A 16,559-nucleotide genomic window follows, 5' to 3' on the forward strand; every position below is an offset into this window, starting at 1 on the left:
ACTGAGAGGAGGGAAGACCAGGACTAGTATACTGAGGGTGAGGGAAGACCAGGACTAGTATACTGAGGGTGAGGGAAGACCACGATAAGTATACTGAGGGTGAGGGAAGACCATGATAAGTACACTGAGGGTGACGGAAGACCATGATAAATATACTGAGGGAAGACCGGGACTAGTATACTGAGGGCGAGGGAAGACCAGGACTAGTATACTGAGGTGAGGGAAGACCAGGACTAGTATACTAAGGGTGAGGGAAGACCAGGACTATTATACTGAGGGTGAGGGAAGACCAGGACTAGTATACTGAGGGTAAGGGAAGACCAGGACTATTATACTGAGGTGAGGGAAGACCAGGACTAGTATACTGAGGGTGAGGGAAGACCAAGACTAGTATACTGAGGTGAGGGAAGACCAGGACTAGTATACTGAGATGAGGGAAGACCAGGACTAGTATACTGAGGGTGAGGGAAGACCAGGACTAGTATACTGAGGTGAGGGAAGACCAGGATTAGTATACTGAGGGTGAGGGAAGACCAGGACTATTATACTGAGGGTGAGGGAAGACCAGGACTAGTATACTGAGGGTAAGGGAAGACCAGGACTATTATACTGAGGGTGAGGGAAGACCAGGACTAGTATACTGAGGTGAGGGAAGACTAGGACTATTATACTGAGGGTGAGGGAAGACAAAAACTAGTATACTAAAGGTGAGGGAGGAACAGGGCTAATATGGTGAGGGAAGACCATGATAAGTATACTGATGGGTGAGGGAAGACCATAAGTATACTGAGGGTGAGGGAAGACCATGGTAAGTATACTGAGAGGTGAGGGAAGATCTCGATAAGTATACTGAGGGTGAGGGAAGACCATGATAAGTATACTGATGGGTAAGGGAAGACAATGATAAGTATACTGAGGGTGAGGGAAGACCATGATAAGTATACTGAGGGTGAGGGAAGACCATGTTAAGTATTCTGAGGGAAGACCATGATAAGTATACTGAGGGTGAGGGAAGACCATGATAAGTATACTGAGGGAAGACCATGATAAGTATGCTGATGGTGAGGGAAGACGATGATAAGTATACTGAGGAGTGAGGGAAGACCACGATAATTATACTGAGGGTGAGGGAAGACGGCGATAAGTATACTGAGAGTGAGGGGAGACCACGATAAGTATACTGAGGGGTGAAGGTAGACCAGAACTAGTATATTGAGGGTGAGGGAAGACCACGATAATTATACTGAGGGTGAGGGAAGACCACGATAATTATACTGAGGGTGAGAGGACAAGTGTGAGGAATTCGGACTCGTAGGACTTTAATTATTTTAGTTATTAATTAATTGATTAATTTAATGTAATTTTATTTATTGCGAATAATTGATATATTATTTCTTTCGATAGCTTGGTGGACTGTATGGATTTTGAATTTTTCATAAGTCATATTCCAACACAAGTAGGGAGGGGGGGTTGTATCATTACAGTAGCCTATTATTCGAGAATTTATGAATTAACAGGAAAATTTTACTAATGGTTATTTGATTGATATTCTGGAGTTAGTTTTGTACTCAAGGTTTCAGTATGGGTACAGCTGTGGGATGGGTGAACAACCAGACATATGAGCCTCGTGGCCTATGGCGTCTGTTCCCACGTGAAGCAACAGGTTGATGTCGCTGGGTTCCCTGGTGACCACACAACATCTGCCCTCAGAATACAATATAACGGCAAATATACCTCCTATCACAGATATGGCACGTTCAAAATGATGGTAATTTATTAAGTGAGTGTGAGAGGCTCAGCCTGTTTTGGGGGGGGGGGGTTCCCCGCCTCCTAACCTAAATGTCATTTATTATATTAAATGGATTAGTAATCAAATTTGGACTGTTTGAGACAAACCGGATACGAGGTGCTCTCATTATTTAGAGGTTGTGGCTGCTGAAGAACGTAGGGATGGCTCGGGTTACGAGTACAAACGTAGCTGCCTGTGTGTGCTGCCTCACGAGAGCCACGCTGTTTCAACAATGGCCGCCTCCCTCCTCCTCCTCCCAGGCTGGTGACGCCACCACAACCGGTTCAATTTCGGTCAATTTACGCCCAAAGGTTGGGAGGCGTTGATTTTATTGATTGTTTTATTTGATCCAGTCACAGCGAACAGTTTTTTATTTAATTTTAACTCTGGACTGGAGGTATTAGTGATTAATTTATTTTGAATGTAGATATTTTAATGACGTGGCAATAATATATCCCATGTTGAAGGGGAAAATTCCACTGTGATCTCGTTTTCTTTGAACAAGTTATTAAATTAATTTGTGTTAGTATTTGTTAATGGATTAGTACAAGAACAGCAACGTGATTAGTTACATATTGTAACTGTGATTATTTAACGAGGTCGTTTTTTTCCCCGACAACATGGACTATTATACTGAGGGTGAGGGAAGACCATGACTAGTATACTGAGGGTGAGGGAAGACCATGACTAGTATACTGATGATGAGGGAAGACCAGGACTATTATACTGAGGGTGAGGGAAGACCATGACTAGTATACTGAGGGTGAGGGAAGACCAGGACTATTATACTGAGGGTGAGGGAAGACCATGACTATTATACTGAGGGTGAGGGAAGACCATGACTAGTATACTGAGGGTGAGGGAAGACCAGGACTATTATACTGAGGGTGAGGGAAGACCATGACTATTATACTGAGGGTGAGGGAAGACCAGGACTATTATACTGAGCGTGAGGGAAGACCAGGACTGTTATACTGAAGGTGAGGGAAGACCAGGACTGTTATACTGAAGGTGAGAGAAGACCAAGACTATTATACTGAGGACGAGGGAAGACTATGACTGTTATACTGAGGACGAGGGAAGACCATGACTGTTATACTGAGGACGAGGGAAGACCATGACTATTATACTGAGGGTGAGGGAAGACCATGACTGTTATACTGAGGGGTGAGGGAAGACCATGACTATTATACTGAGGGTGAGGGAAGACCAGGACTATTATACTGAGGGTGAGGGAAGACCAGGACTATTATACTAAGGGTGAGGGAAGACCAGGACTAATATACTGAGGGTGAGGAAAGACCAGGACTATTATACTGAGGGTGAGGGAAGACCAGGACTATTATACTGAGGGTGAGGGAAGACCAGGACTAGTATACTGAAGGTGAGGGAAGACCAGGACTAGTATACTGAGTGTGAGGGAAGACCATGACTATTATACTGAGGGTGAGGTAAGACTAGGACTAGTATACTGAGGTGAGGGAAGACCAGGACTAATATACTGATGGTGCAAAAAGACCAGAACTAATAAATGTAAAACTCACCCAGTTATTTCCTTTACACTGCAGAAGAAAACCCTATTCAAAATGAGTTAATATCTAAAGTATCAGTGGAAGAAAAATGTTGAATGATTAATGGTTGGGTTAGGTGAGGTTAGGTGGGTTAGGACGTGAGATTAGGTGAGGTTAGGACGTGAGGTTAGGTGAAGTTAGGTGGATTAGGTGAGGTTAGGTGAGTTTAGGGCCTCATCAACCAGTTTCTGGAGGAGATAATGGTAAAAACTGGTGTTAAAAGAATCAGGTTTACTTACAAGGAAGGTTATTCTGGCAGCGGTTCTTCCTCTTATTCTCCGGATGTTCTCCGACAGACATAGACTTGCCAACATTGGACGGGACAGACTGCAACACACACCAGAGGTCACCATCAGATGTGACCAAAACACTTACCCCTCAGTGTTTACCAACACTGAGGGGTAAACACTGCACATATCTTCCCATGATATTTGTATTTGTTGCTCTTAAACCTCCGGACACAGCTGTTTGTACAACTGTTCTCAACATTGTACATGCATCCATGAATTGGTTCATTCATGCCCCACTTGGTCCAATCATACCTCTCTTGGTACTGTGATGCCCCACTTCGTACAGTCATACCCCACTTGGTACATTTATCACCCATTAGTCCAGTCATTTCCCACTTTACACCCATCTTACCCTTTTGCCACAGCTACAAACAACTTGATGAAGTCATCACCCCACATAACCACTTTGTACAGCTATCCTCTCCGTGGTATAGCCGTCCACCACTTGTGTCCAGTCGTCCCAGACTTGCCCAAGCCATCTTAAGCTTGGCATAAACATGATACATATGATCAAGTCCAGCATATGATCATATGACCATATGACCAAGTTCAGACATACTGCCTGAACTTGCCAAAGTCATCTCCAGCTTGACACAAACATCTGCACTTTGTCAAGTCATCTCACGCCTGACACAAACATCTGCACTTTGTCAAGTCATCTCCAGCCTGACACAAACATCTGCACTTTGTCAAGTCATCTATAGCTTGAAACAAAAACCTTCACTATGTGAAGTCATCTCCAGCTAGACACAAACACCTGCACTTTGTAAAGTCATCTCCAGCTTGACACAAACACCTGCACTTAACCAAGACACCAGAGTCCTCATCACACTGATCCTTACAGTACTCCACCCCCCCCCCCCGTTCGCTCCGCCTCATGCTTGCCACACCTTACTCTTGTATACCAACCACATGCACACAAACTTCAGAATATTAATGTTCAGGCAAATGTCAAATGATTAACACTTTTTTATTGAGTCGCAACTTTCCTGTTAGTGTGTGTGAGAAGTGTTGACTAACCATGCAGTCTTCCGAAGTGTCATGAGCACCAATGGACTTGTTGAGATAGGCTTCAACGTTATCAAAAGCTACACGTTGGCTCATGTTGCAGTATATGTCCTCTTGGGAGTTACTCTCGTAAATGTGTTCAGAAACATTTTCCTTATCAACTGCTGGTGGTGGAGATGTGTCCTTTTTGGGGAGGATATTATTTATAAATTAATATCATACAAAAATATAATTAAATATTTGAAAATTCATTCAAATATAATAAGACAACATATTTATCTTATTATTGACAATTTGCCAAAAACCAGAAGACTTCTATTTACTGATTGTTTATATACTATGTCATACAATTTCGAACTGTGCATTCAATGACTAAATCATTCCTTCAGTTCGGTGGAGATTCTGAACAAGCACAGCACCACCTCTGCTGGTATGTATGTGTCGGGTATTAAGAGTCGTTCCTTACAGGCAGGAAATATCACCTTTCACACATTTCCTTCCCATTTACCAAAAAAAGACCTATACCAGGGCTTTAATGAATACAAAATAATGGTTTTGAAGCACACACACACACACAATATATTGTCACGGTAAAATCTCTAGTAAGGGATTCGGCCTGCTCCATCATCACCTACTCTATCATATCACGTCTATTTAATCAAGAACTGCAGTCACTAGAACAACAACTACTTCCAGGCGTCTAGACAATACCACCAGTCTACCTACACCACTGCCCGTCACCCCACCTCGCACCTGGGTCGCTGGGAGCTCACGCCATCCGAAACAAGCAGTTTAAGAGCCGGTTAATAGTTTCTGAAGCCATCAGCGCCATCTGCACGGCCGTCTTCGTATATATATAGGGCTACCTAGCCCACTCCCAGCTCAGATTACTCCTGAGTGCTCTGCCTGAGTAGACCTGTTGACATACCCCGGTGTGGTAACAGAATTATTCAGTTTGACTCTCAGTATTCCCGCACCATGTTTTATTTTGCACATTAACGTAACGTATATTTGATTGTTCATCTTGTTTGTTTTGCACACTTTGTATTAGAACGAAGCCTGGATATTATTTTGTGTTTTGTAATTTGTTTAATTTCGTTTTTTTTTTTTAAGTATTTTTAAATGTTTTTTCTCTCTACTTTATCCTACAGTTTACCTCACAGTGATGATTCAACTTGCAGTCTAACTTTTTTCTTTCTTTTTTTCGTTTTTGTTGCTTTTATGTGACTGGCATTCCATCTGCCTAGAGAGACTGCAATACCACATATTTTTTTCGTCACAGAAATATATATATATTGTGTACATTGCAGTGTTGTACTTGTGTGTTATCGTACAGTGTTGAGTATTATTGATTTGCTGCAGTCCTTAGTGACAAGTATCTCTTTGTGAGTTGTTTTATTGTTATTGTTTGCATTACCATCATTGTTGATTACCACTGGAAGTATCGAGTGCAGTTAAGTCCGAGTGTTCACTATTGTTCAGTTAGTTCACTTTGTTCCTTTTTGCCCATGCAACAGAGCAAGAGACTAGGCCTCGTGATTACCAGTCAGAGTGGTGGGAACGCGTCCTGCTGGAACTGTTAAACTGTTGGAGTGACACTCTGGAATTAACGTAACATGATGTTGTTATTACCGAGTATTGGTAAGTAAGTTTGTTGAATAAATTGTTGTCGTTGCAAAAGTGTCTTTTCGTCAAAAACCTTTAATGAGTACTGCTCCGTTACTTTGGTCTGCTACTTCTGTGTTCTTGAATTTAACTGGTTTAAGCTCGAGGATCAATCAAGCCCACAGCTTCAAACACTAAATTCAAATTTGGTGTGGGGACCCATTTGTTACCCCTCTAGATTAATTATTCAGTTGAGGGGCTAACGACCCGGTGTTGGGAGGTTCAAGTTGTTGGACCTCGACGTTTGATCTCGCCTTCTAAATAATCTGCACATCTAGCACCCAATCTGGGGCTAAGAGTGTGTGGGAGTTTTGGTAACTCTCACAAGAAGCAACAGGAGCCCAAGCGCTCCAGGCGGACTTCTCCAGAGCCCCGAGAACCCCCGACTCGATCAGGTCCTGGTGCAAAGCCCTCTTTCCAGCCCACCACTCCTAAAGAAAAGGCAGAGTCCTTGGGAAAAGCCTCAAAGAAGCAGCTCTGCGGGGACGACCCAGCTCTGGCAGGGCTCAATCATCTACGCACCCAAATCAGAAGGGACAGGCCCCGAAGCCACCCAAGCCTCATCCTAAGCGAAACCCCTCCCCGACTCCAAAATTCTCAGACGTTATGGAGCTGTAAGCAAGGGAGGAGGAGCAGGGCGAATCATGCTTATCTGGCAAGGAGACGGGAGAGTGGACTGAACCAAGGCCGAAACTACCCACGCCCCCCAAAACTTGGCTCAAAAACCCAAGCAGGGCAGCTCTGGGGCTTTTAACCGAATGACCAACCTGGCCCATTGCAACAAAGAGGATCAAGCATGCAATGCAGCCGCCGCCCTGAGCCCTGAGACCTTCAGACGAAGAAACGGTAATATGGAGTACAAACGGGGAACAAGTCCCACAACATTTCAAGTCGTAGGTGACACCGAACCAACAGGCAGCATGACGGAGGCAGTACGGATGATTGTCACCCTGAAGCAGGGACAACTGACAACCTTCGACCACCAACACAATCCAGGTTGGCCTAATAAGAAGCTAGGCAGACCTACTCCACCAACAAAATCGAATACGGTAGAAACAAAAGCAAAAAAAAATCCAAAGCCACACACACAAACAAACTGGTGGCCAGAAAGAAAGTAGGCCCCTGCGAATGCAAGGGGCCTACTACTACCTACACTGCAAGCTGTGTCAGTCGCTGTTCGTCCCCACCCAGCAAAACCAACTCCCTACCCAGGGCAAGACAGAAAGCCCAAGACTTCCCTGTGAACCCATAGGGCGAAAACAACGCCAAGTGACGAAGTCCTCAAAAGCGAATGAGACCCGAACGTCCCAGGGAAGAGAACCCTGAAACGCAGAGGAAGTACTTATGAAGCAAGTACGGACGTACTTTCCCCTGTCCCCCCACCCCCTCGAAGGGAAGGGGAAGCGTTAACGAGTGAGTGCGCTAGTTGGATGACGTGTTGCTTATTTGTTTCCTTTTTTTTGGGGGGGGGGAGGGGAGGAGTTATTTTTCCTTGTTCGGACTTAGGTTGCCATTTTAATCAGCTAGTGGTTTGTTTTGTTTCGCCTATCTTTCTGGGTGTCTTCCCCAGTTGATGGCAAGTATGAAATACTCTAAATGTAGAGTGCTCATATACCACTGCTCCTTGCGCCTCTCTGAGGGGATCAGGTTCTGGCTCGTGGTTCCCGGTAGGCACAAGAACTCCCGTGACTGATAACCCCACAGTAATATTGCACAATTCAGTTTGCATTGCTTCAGGGAGCCGAGGGGGCTCCCCCCCCCCCCCCCCCCCCAAAGAAAAAAGAGAGAGAGAGGAGAGAGAGAGAGAGGAGAGAGAGGAGAGCGAGAGAGAGAGAAGAGAGAGAGCGAGAGGAGAGAGAGAGAGGAGAGAGAGAGGAGAGAGAGAGAAGAGAGAAGGGAGAGAGAGAGAGGAGAGCGAGAGAGAGGAGAGAGAGGAGAGCGAGAGCGAGAGCGAGAGAGAGAGAGAGAGGGGGGGGGGCACGTGCCTTGAGTGTGAGGGCAAGTTTGGTTGACTGTAGCGAATAAAGGTATTCATTAACACACATCAAGTTTTATGGTTGACAATATCAGTAAGAGACAAATATTTGTCTGACTACATAAACATGCCACAATACTCACCACGGACTCACACACAACATACCTGAGATGTGGTTGGGATGTCAAGAAGGGCTAGAATGTTGTGGCTGGACAGGTCTTGCGCAGCTCTTCCATTATCATAGACCTCTGTTCTGTGTGTATCTGAAATACATGTCAACTGTAATGAAACTGAGAACAAAATCCAACGTTGAATGTATTGAAACGCCATTTTCTGGGCGAAGCCCCGTCGACTCTCTGAAGCTATTCCGAGTTGATATGTGCTATATTAGTTTTGGGTCATCAGTCAAGGGAATTCTAATGCCTACCAGGAACCATGAGCCAAAACCTGGTACCCTCAGAGAGGCGCAGGGACCAATGGCGTATGAGCACTTAACATTTAAATATATCATATTCCGCCATCAACCAGGGTGGGCACCTAGAAAGATAGACGAATCAAAACAAACAACTAGCCGGTAAAACTGCAACCTGCAGCCAGAAAGAGCAAAGAAACTCCTGCTAAAAGAAAAAAAAGAAACTAGCAGTACCATGTCCTCAACTAGTACTCCCGCTCGTTAGCATACGTCCCCCCCCCACTGATAAGGGGGCAGGGGCTGCCCACCACCTTGGTTCTAGGCAAGATGTAAGCAAGATGTAAAAAATGCCGAACGAAGGGAGGATGTCAGGATGCCTCCGGGGCTTCGAACAGAAAATTGCATTTCATTACATTCATTATTGGTTTTCCTGGGAAGACTCGTCGGCTCCTTGAAGCTAAATACCGACAGAGAAGGAAAAACAGAGACTTACCCGGGAGGATACAGCAATGCAGGGTTCAAGTAAAAAAAAGAGACCAACGGCCATAACAGATGCCCCAAAGCCACACAAGGCCAGAAAGGGCCTAGAACGTTTTCTTGATATCTGGCGGCCAGAACCCTGTTCGACATATAAAAAAAACCCCACACCCTTATGTCAATCCAAGACATGTTACCAAAAGCCACAACAAGCGCCGCATACTTCCGCACGGCATGGGCGCGAGAGTAGACCACAGGCTGGCTGGACCTTATGATACTGCGGACAACCTGAGACACATAAGATGGATCCACCCAAAGAGCATCCATTGTCACATTATCAGTGGCCCAGGTAGCGGCTTAAAGTCGCCACTGGACACAACACTTGGTGCACTTAGGCCTAACCAGCCAAGCATCCACACCCTCCGGACCTCTTCAAAAGCCTGCCGTCTCATTCTTCGCTAGAAAAGAAAGAGAGGGCTACAATCAAACAAAACTATCAACTTGACCAAACGAACAAAACCCTCAGTGCCGGAGGAGAGCATGAAGCTCCCCAACCCAAGCCCCAAAGCCCAAGGCCAAAAAAATAGGGCCTTCCGAAAATAATCACCAACCGAAGAGGCCATACTAAACGAAGAGAACAAAGAAAAGAAAGAACCCGATCCAAAGACCAAAAGGCTCAGGCGGCGCATGAGCAGACCGGAAGTGAAAAAACATGAAATTTTGCGGAACAGAGCGGAAGGAACATCCACCCTGAACACAAGCTCTAGCGGCTCCGCCAACACCGCACGATACAAAATGACAGTATTCAGCATGAGACTCAGGATCAGAAAAAGGATAAAACAATCCAGTCCAAAATCGACGTAAACCCTCGAAGAGAAAGAAAATGACGGAAAGACCACCAAGAAACTTCATACTGCCACCCAGAAGACTGCAGGTGGGACACCAACAAAGAAGCCACCTGATCACCATAGAAATGGCGATACACCTGCGTCTGAAAGACCAGATGCGAAGTGCGGAGCAGTAAAGCTAACCAGTAAGGGATCTCACTGGCCTGATCTGCTGATAAGTGTTGGCGCCGCAGATAGACGCCCAGGTTCGGACACCAAGCAAGCAGCACCTGAAACTAAGCTGGACCGGCTACCACGAAGCCAGAAAAACCCTCCCCTAATAGGATTCTAAGCGAGTCAGGACCTGGAGCAACAGCTGGAACGGGGGAATGTGTTATAGGAACCCCAACCTCGACCAGTCCTGCTGAAAAGCATCCACCATTCCACGGTGCCACGCACAATGGGAAACGCTGAGACTTCAAACGGAGAGCGAGGCCAGAATGTCCAGAGAAAATAACCATGACATGCAAGGGTAGTACTTACGGAGCAGCAAGTGAAGTGTTCCCTAGGCGTATGCAGATCCAAGTATAAGAACACCAGGCCACCACACCACACACACAGCTGGTACAGCCACATAGGGCAAAATCCAGAACAGGAGCTTGAGGCCAAGGGAAGGTGACTGAATGGACGCTAGCACATCAGGACGAGAAGTGAGATAGTGGGCGGTGTTAACCCCTCCCCCTCCCTCATATCGAGGGGAGGGATGGGGGGATACGCTAACTAGCGGGAGTACTATTTGCGGACAGGGTTGCTAGTTTCTTTTATTTTAGCAAAAGTTTCTTTGCTCTTCCTGGCTGTAGGTAGCGATTTTACCGGCTAGTTGTTTGTTTTGGTTCACCTATCATTCTGGGTGCCCATCGCACCCCAGTCGACGGTGAAATATAACATACAGTACTTTAAATGTAAAGCTCTCATATGCCATTGCTCCCTGCACTTCTCTGAGGGAACCCGGTTCTGGCTTATGATTCCCAGTGGGCATAAGATCTCCTGTAACTGATGACCCCAAGCTTATATAGCACATATCAGTTTGGATAGCTTCGGGGAAACTACGGGGCTCTCCCAGAAATCGTATATAATATATACTTGAGTGCCTAGGCCTATAGTTAACACACACAAAAGGTGACTCTAGCTGACTAGCAGACGGAATAGAAACAAACAGGGATCATATATGGTTGCTATAATTCATATAATTAATAAACTACAATGATATAATAAAAATTCTATCATTAACTCCTAAACTATAAATAAGCAAATAAGAATTTATTTTCAATTAAAGTATTACTTTAGAAAGGCGTTCCAACACTATAATGATGCTGTACGTGAGAGGGGAAGATATTTCCCTCACATATGTAAGAGTGACATCATAACGGTCCCACAACTATGCATACATGGAAAAAAAAGTCATTACTAACACCAGTAAACGACACTGTGAACTTGGTTGGCTTGGTGCTGGACTTAAGGTAAAAAGGTTAAGGACAGCTTATAGCAGTGTCCTTATGGACACTGGACAATGTTCACTGTCCTTATAAGATATTATAAAATCCTTAATCAGAATAAAAGTAATAAAGAAAAGGAAGATTAATATAAGTTATGAGATATTTTAATGAGCATTTAGAGACTAAAGAGTCTTAACTACCATTCTGTCTAAGGAAATTATGCTGAACAGTAGAACGAACGGAGTGACCATAGTTGACTGTAGAAAAAATGTCGATAAGAGAATGGGGTAATTGCAGGTGTGAAGATCGCATCGTGTCATGGATACATCACATTAACGTGATGAGAAAATCAGTAGGAGAGTTGAGGAGGAATCGAACCTATGTGCTGGGTACTCCCAGGCGCACTCTAGACCACAACATCGTAAAAGCATTACAACCTGGGATTTAACTGAATTCTCTAGGACTCCTGAGGCTTCCACTGAAGCCTAATCAGGGTTTCATTCATCTATGTCATCATGCACTCTGACTTGTCGTCTACCTCCTACACTTCTCTTCAGTAACCCAAAGAAATCTATATAAATGAAAATGGAAATGTTCGTTTGTGCATGACCACTAATCTCCGAAAGTTCTTCACCGATTGCTTTGAAATTTTCACATAACGTCTGTGATGGTAAAAAACATTCTTTTTCTTCGTTTCGTTTTGAAAAACATTCGTTTTTCATGTGAGGGGAAATCTTCAAAACCTCTTTACCGCTTGCTTTGAAATTTTGACGCAACGTTGCAATCGAATAGGCGGGTCTTTTTATATACCTACTATATAGATGCCACCTCTCTGACAGGCAAAAACATGCATTTTTGAAAAACAGCGCCATCTGTTGCACATAATAGCAACATGCACGCTATACTAAATATGTCACGAATTCCATTTCAATGTTTCCGATTGCATTGATAAATTTTATTTTTATACATTTTGATTTATTTTATTTTTATATTGAATTATTTTGTGTGACATTGTGTTGGAATTGAGCTGTGTTGTTTACCATATCGTTCATTTCGTAAGTATAGGTATAGATGCCACACCTGTGACAGGTAAAACTATACTTTTCTTGAAAAACAACGCCATCTGTTGCATGTAAGAGCAACATACATGCTATACTAAATATGTTACAATTCCATTTCAATATTTCTAATTGCATTGATAAATTGAATTTTCACAGTTTTGGATTTATTTTAATTTTTATTTACTTATTTTGTGCAAAATGGGATGGAATTGAGCTGTGTTGTTTACCATACCGTTCATTTCGTGAGTATAGTTTTTTTATTATTTTTTCATATTTTCCTTTCATTTTTTAAATGTTTTTCTTATATTTCAGTGATAGGAACATCAGAACACTTGATGTTCCCAATTTTCTGATGGAACATCAGACCATTTGGGAAGGCATCGGACGAGGGAATGGGGATGAGGTGGGGACGGAAGTGAGAGATAGTGGGGAGGACGAGGGGACAAGGGAGGGGGTAATGGTGGGAAGGACGAGGGGACGGGGGAGTTTGGGATGGTGCGGACGAGGGTATGGAGGAATGAAGAATGGTAGGGAGGACAAAGCGACAAGGGAGTGGGGCATGGTGGGAGATAATGGTGGGGAGGACGAGGGGACGGTGGAGTGGGGAATGGGTGGGAGGCCGAGGAGACGGGTGAAGGGAGAATGGTGGGGAGGACTGGGGGACAGGGAAGGTTGCTGTGGCTCACAGCAGGCGCTACAGCAATGCGTGGCCGGGTACTGCTAGTCACATTAATAAATCAGATTGTAGCACTCTGGGATGTAGAGCCAGAGCACATGGGGAAACTGAAACCCTAGAGGGCTCAGTTGAATCCCATGTTGCAATGCTTTTACCATGTTGTGGTGTAGTGGTCTAGAGCGTGCCCGGGAGTACCCAGCGCATAGGTTCGAATCCTCCTTATGTCTCCTACTGATTTTCTCAATGTTTTGGACTCAAGTACACTAACTGGTTGGTCAGTAAGCAATCGTGGTAGTCTCAAATCAGCCTCACAACACCTACACCAAACCAACCACCTACTTTATGTTAAGTATGCAAGCCTGAGACTTGCTCGACACGCTTCACTGCACCAGGAGCTTCATCAACAAGAGGATAACTAACATCACACAGCAACATGTTTTTTCTCGCAAATATAGAGATTTATTTACTATAAGTTAATACCTTATCTTACCTTTACAATACTTGGCTCCAGACTTCCTATTTAGCATTTTGTGGCGTATGCTGTGGAAGTAACGAGAAGCTATATTTATTAAAAAAATATTATAATCTCACACTGCTGAATTTCAGCCATTTAAATGTATATTTTTGGTTGAAACACCATACAGATAATGGTAATGATGGATTAACATACAGTAAATATCCTAACATTACAAAATTCAGTATACAGATACAGAATATACAGCACAGAACCTGAGGCGAAACAGAAAGTGTATTGTTAATTTAAAAAAAATATCATAAATCACGTAAATCCCGAGTACAGTAATTCCATCAACATTGCATATAGGAATAAAATATGGTTCACAAGTCAACTATTTGCAGCTCTTTAAATATCCGTAAATGATGCCCGTTGGTCCCGTCACTGGGCGGAGGACCCGCTATACATCTAGTATACCTGGAGTATACCAGGTATACCAATATACCTTTTCTACTTGGTGACCATTGCTGGTATACTCATAATTGAGGCAGTGTCTAGGATGTAATTGTTCTAGAGGAGATTACCGGGCCATTTGAATCATGCGCCCACCTCCATGCTAATGATTAGTTCATTCTGCAGCAACACCTGAAGTAACATATGTAGAAACACCTGCAGTAACACATTAGCAATACCTGTAGTAACACATGTATTAACACCTGAAGTAACACCCAAAGTATCATACGTGGTAACATCTGCAGCAACACATTACCAACACCTGTGGTAACACATGTAGCAGTACTTGAGATAGCCAATAAAGTAACACCTGTACATCACCGTAGACCAGCATTAAGCTCCATTAACTTGGGATATGTGACTGGACGCCTCATCACCACTCTACATATAACAAACAACCTCAGGACCACAACAAAAGACACTTAACATGTTATACCAGCTGCTACACCGAAGCCTCGGTGAACATCTTGGTGGAACCAGACACACATGTCACCTGATTACTTAATATAACACTAAGCCTCTATCAACCACAGTTCCCTCATAACTAAACAACTCACTAATAAAACTGTAAACACCCCAAAAGCTTTCACAAGTCATACTCGAGTCTAACAACAAAAAACTTGTGGATGAGAAGAAATACAGATAAGAGAGCGTTACTCTGCAAAATTAATCAGTATACCTCCAAAGGATACCTGATCAACCATGCTGTGATTAATACGTCAGGGTGCGAAAAGCCGCGTCCAACAGCCTGATACACCAGACCATCAACCAGGACGCCTGGTCAGAGACTGTGCCGCTAGGAACTTGACCCCCGCTATCAAAGCAAGGTAACCGCAAGGTAAATATAAGACGAGCCGAATATACCTACTATTTGAATCAATTTAACATACCTATGGCAAGATGACAAGCCGCCGTCTCCTTGTCCCCGTCGAGGCCAGAAGAGATGGCGGCCTTAGGTAAACAAAGCTACAGGGCAGAATCCTGGCCAATAAGATCCTACTAGCAACATCCACAGCAAATGTCTATCTCTGCGGGGAAATTTGGCTCTAGATTAATGATAATAAAATTCTTATATTATTCTAATATGTTCGAAGGACCACTCTTTAAAAAGAGAATAAATTGGAGAACCAGTGACTTATGGATCTCTTTGATTAAATGCAATTAAATTCTAATGAACATAATAAATCTATTAATGTATAATAAATGAACTGTAATATACTGTAAACTGTAGAGCCAAATCCCTCCACACACTTTTGGGGTTATTCTATAAGGTTAGTTTACAATTATCCTTTCCCTAATCTTTGTCTGGTATAATTGGAAAAACCCTTTAGGATTTGTCTTCGCTTGCCCTGCTATGCGAACTTCATAGTTTCTTTTTGCTTGCCTTATCTCTTTTTTTTAGTATTTCTAACCAATTGTACGAATTCCTGTTCTAAACTGACTTCCCCATTCTTAATCCTTTTGTACCACGCTCTCTTTTTACCTATAAGGTTCTTCAGATCCTTTGTTATCCACTTTGGATCATTAGTATTCGATCTATTCAATTTATATGGTATAGTACGTTCCTGGGCTTTGCTTAGAATATTTTTAATAGGTTATATTTTGAATCCACATCGAAAACTCCTTTTACGTCACCTATCGCTGGGTTCACGTCTAGCTCCAAGACCGGCCCACAGCCCATACCCAAGACTTTCCAATCTATTTGACCCAGCAAATTTTTTACGCTATTGAAATCAGCTTTTCGAAAATCAGCCATTTTAACAGAATTTTCTTTTACAGATCTATTCCATTCTATTCTAAATCTGATTTCTTTATGATCACTGTTCCCTAGCTCACTCCCTATTTCGATGTCCTTAATTTGTGTTTCCCTGTTAGTTAACACTAAATCTAAAATATTATTTTCCCGCGTTGGTTCCTTAATGTGTTGCGTTAGAAAGCAATCGTCAATTAATTCTAGAAAATCTTCTGCTTCATTATTCCCCTGTTTTGTCCAACCAGATTATTCCACTAAAATTAAAGTCACCCATGACATAAATACTGTTAGATCTAGATGCTCTAGATATTTCATCCCATAGATGCTTTGCTTCCATTCTGTCTAAATTTGGTGGCCTATATATAACTCCTATTATAATATTATTTGCTTTTTCGTTTAATTCTATCCAAATAGTTTCTGTGTGTGGCTCAGTTTTGATTCCCTCATTGAGACTACATTTCAAATTGTCCCAACATATATGGCTACTCCCTCTTCTCGTCTAATATATCTATCTGTGTGAAATACTTTAAATCCATTTATTTGATATTCAGCTAATAGTTCTCTATTTTCTACATTCATCCACGTTTCGGTA

General features: G+C 43.2%; 1 protein-coding gene across 1 annotated transcript in view; it reads right to left on the bottom strand.

Moving 5' to 3' along the window:
- LOC123759109 (uncharacterized) overlaps positions 1-16,559 on the bottom strand; it is a 215,674-nt gene that overhangs the window by 22,695 nt on the left and 176,420 nt on the right. The window contains exons 32-35 of the mRNA XM_069329283.1: positions 13,738-13,787; positions 8,464-8,561; positions 4,671-4,841; positions 3,600-3,687 (exon numbers count right to left, since the gene is read on the bottom strand). Of these exons, the coding sequence (XP_069185384.1) occupies positions 3,600-3,687; positions 4,671-4,841; positions 8,464-8,561; positions 13,738-13,787 (407 nt within the window). The remainder of the gene's footprint in view (positions 1-3,599; positions 3,688-4,670; positions 4,842-8,463; positions 8,562-13,737; positions 13,788-16,559) is intronic.

Source organism: Procambarus clarkii, chromosome 22 (assembly GCF_040958095.1).
Source record: "Procambarus clarkii isolate CNS0578487 chromosome 22, FALCON_Pclarkii_2.0, whole genome shotgun sequence".
NCBI lineage: Eukaryota > Metazoa > Arthropoda > Malacostraca > Decapoda > Cambaridae > Procambarus > Procambarus clarkii.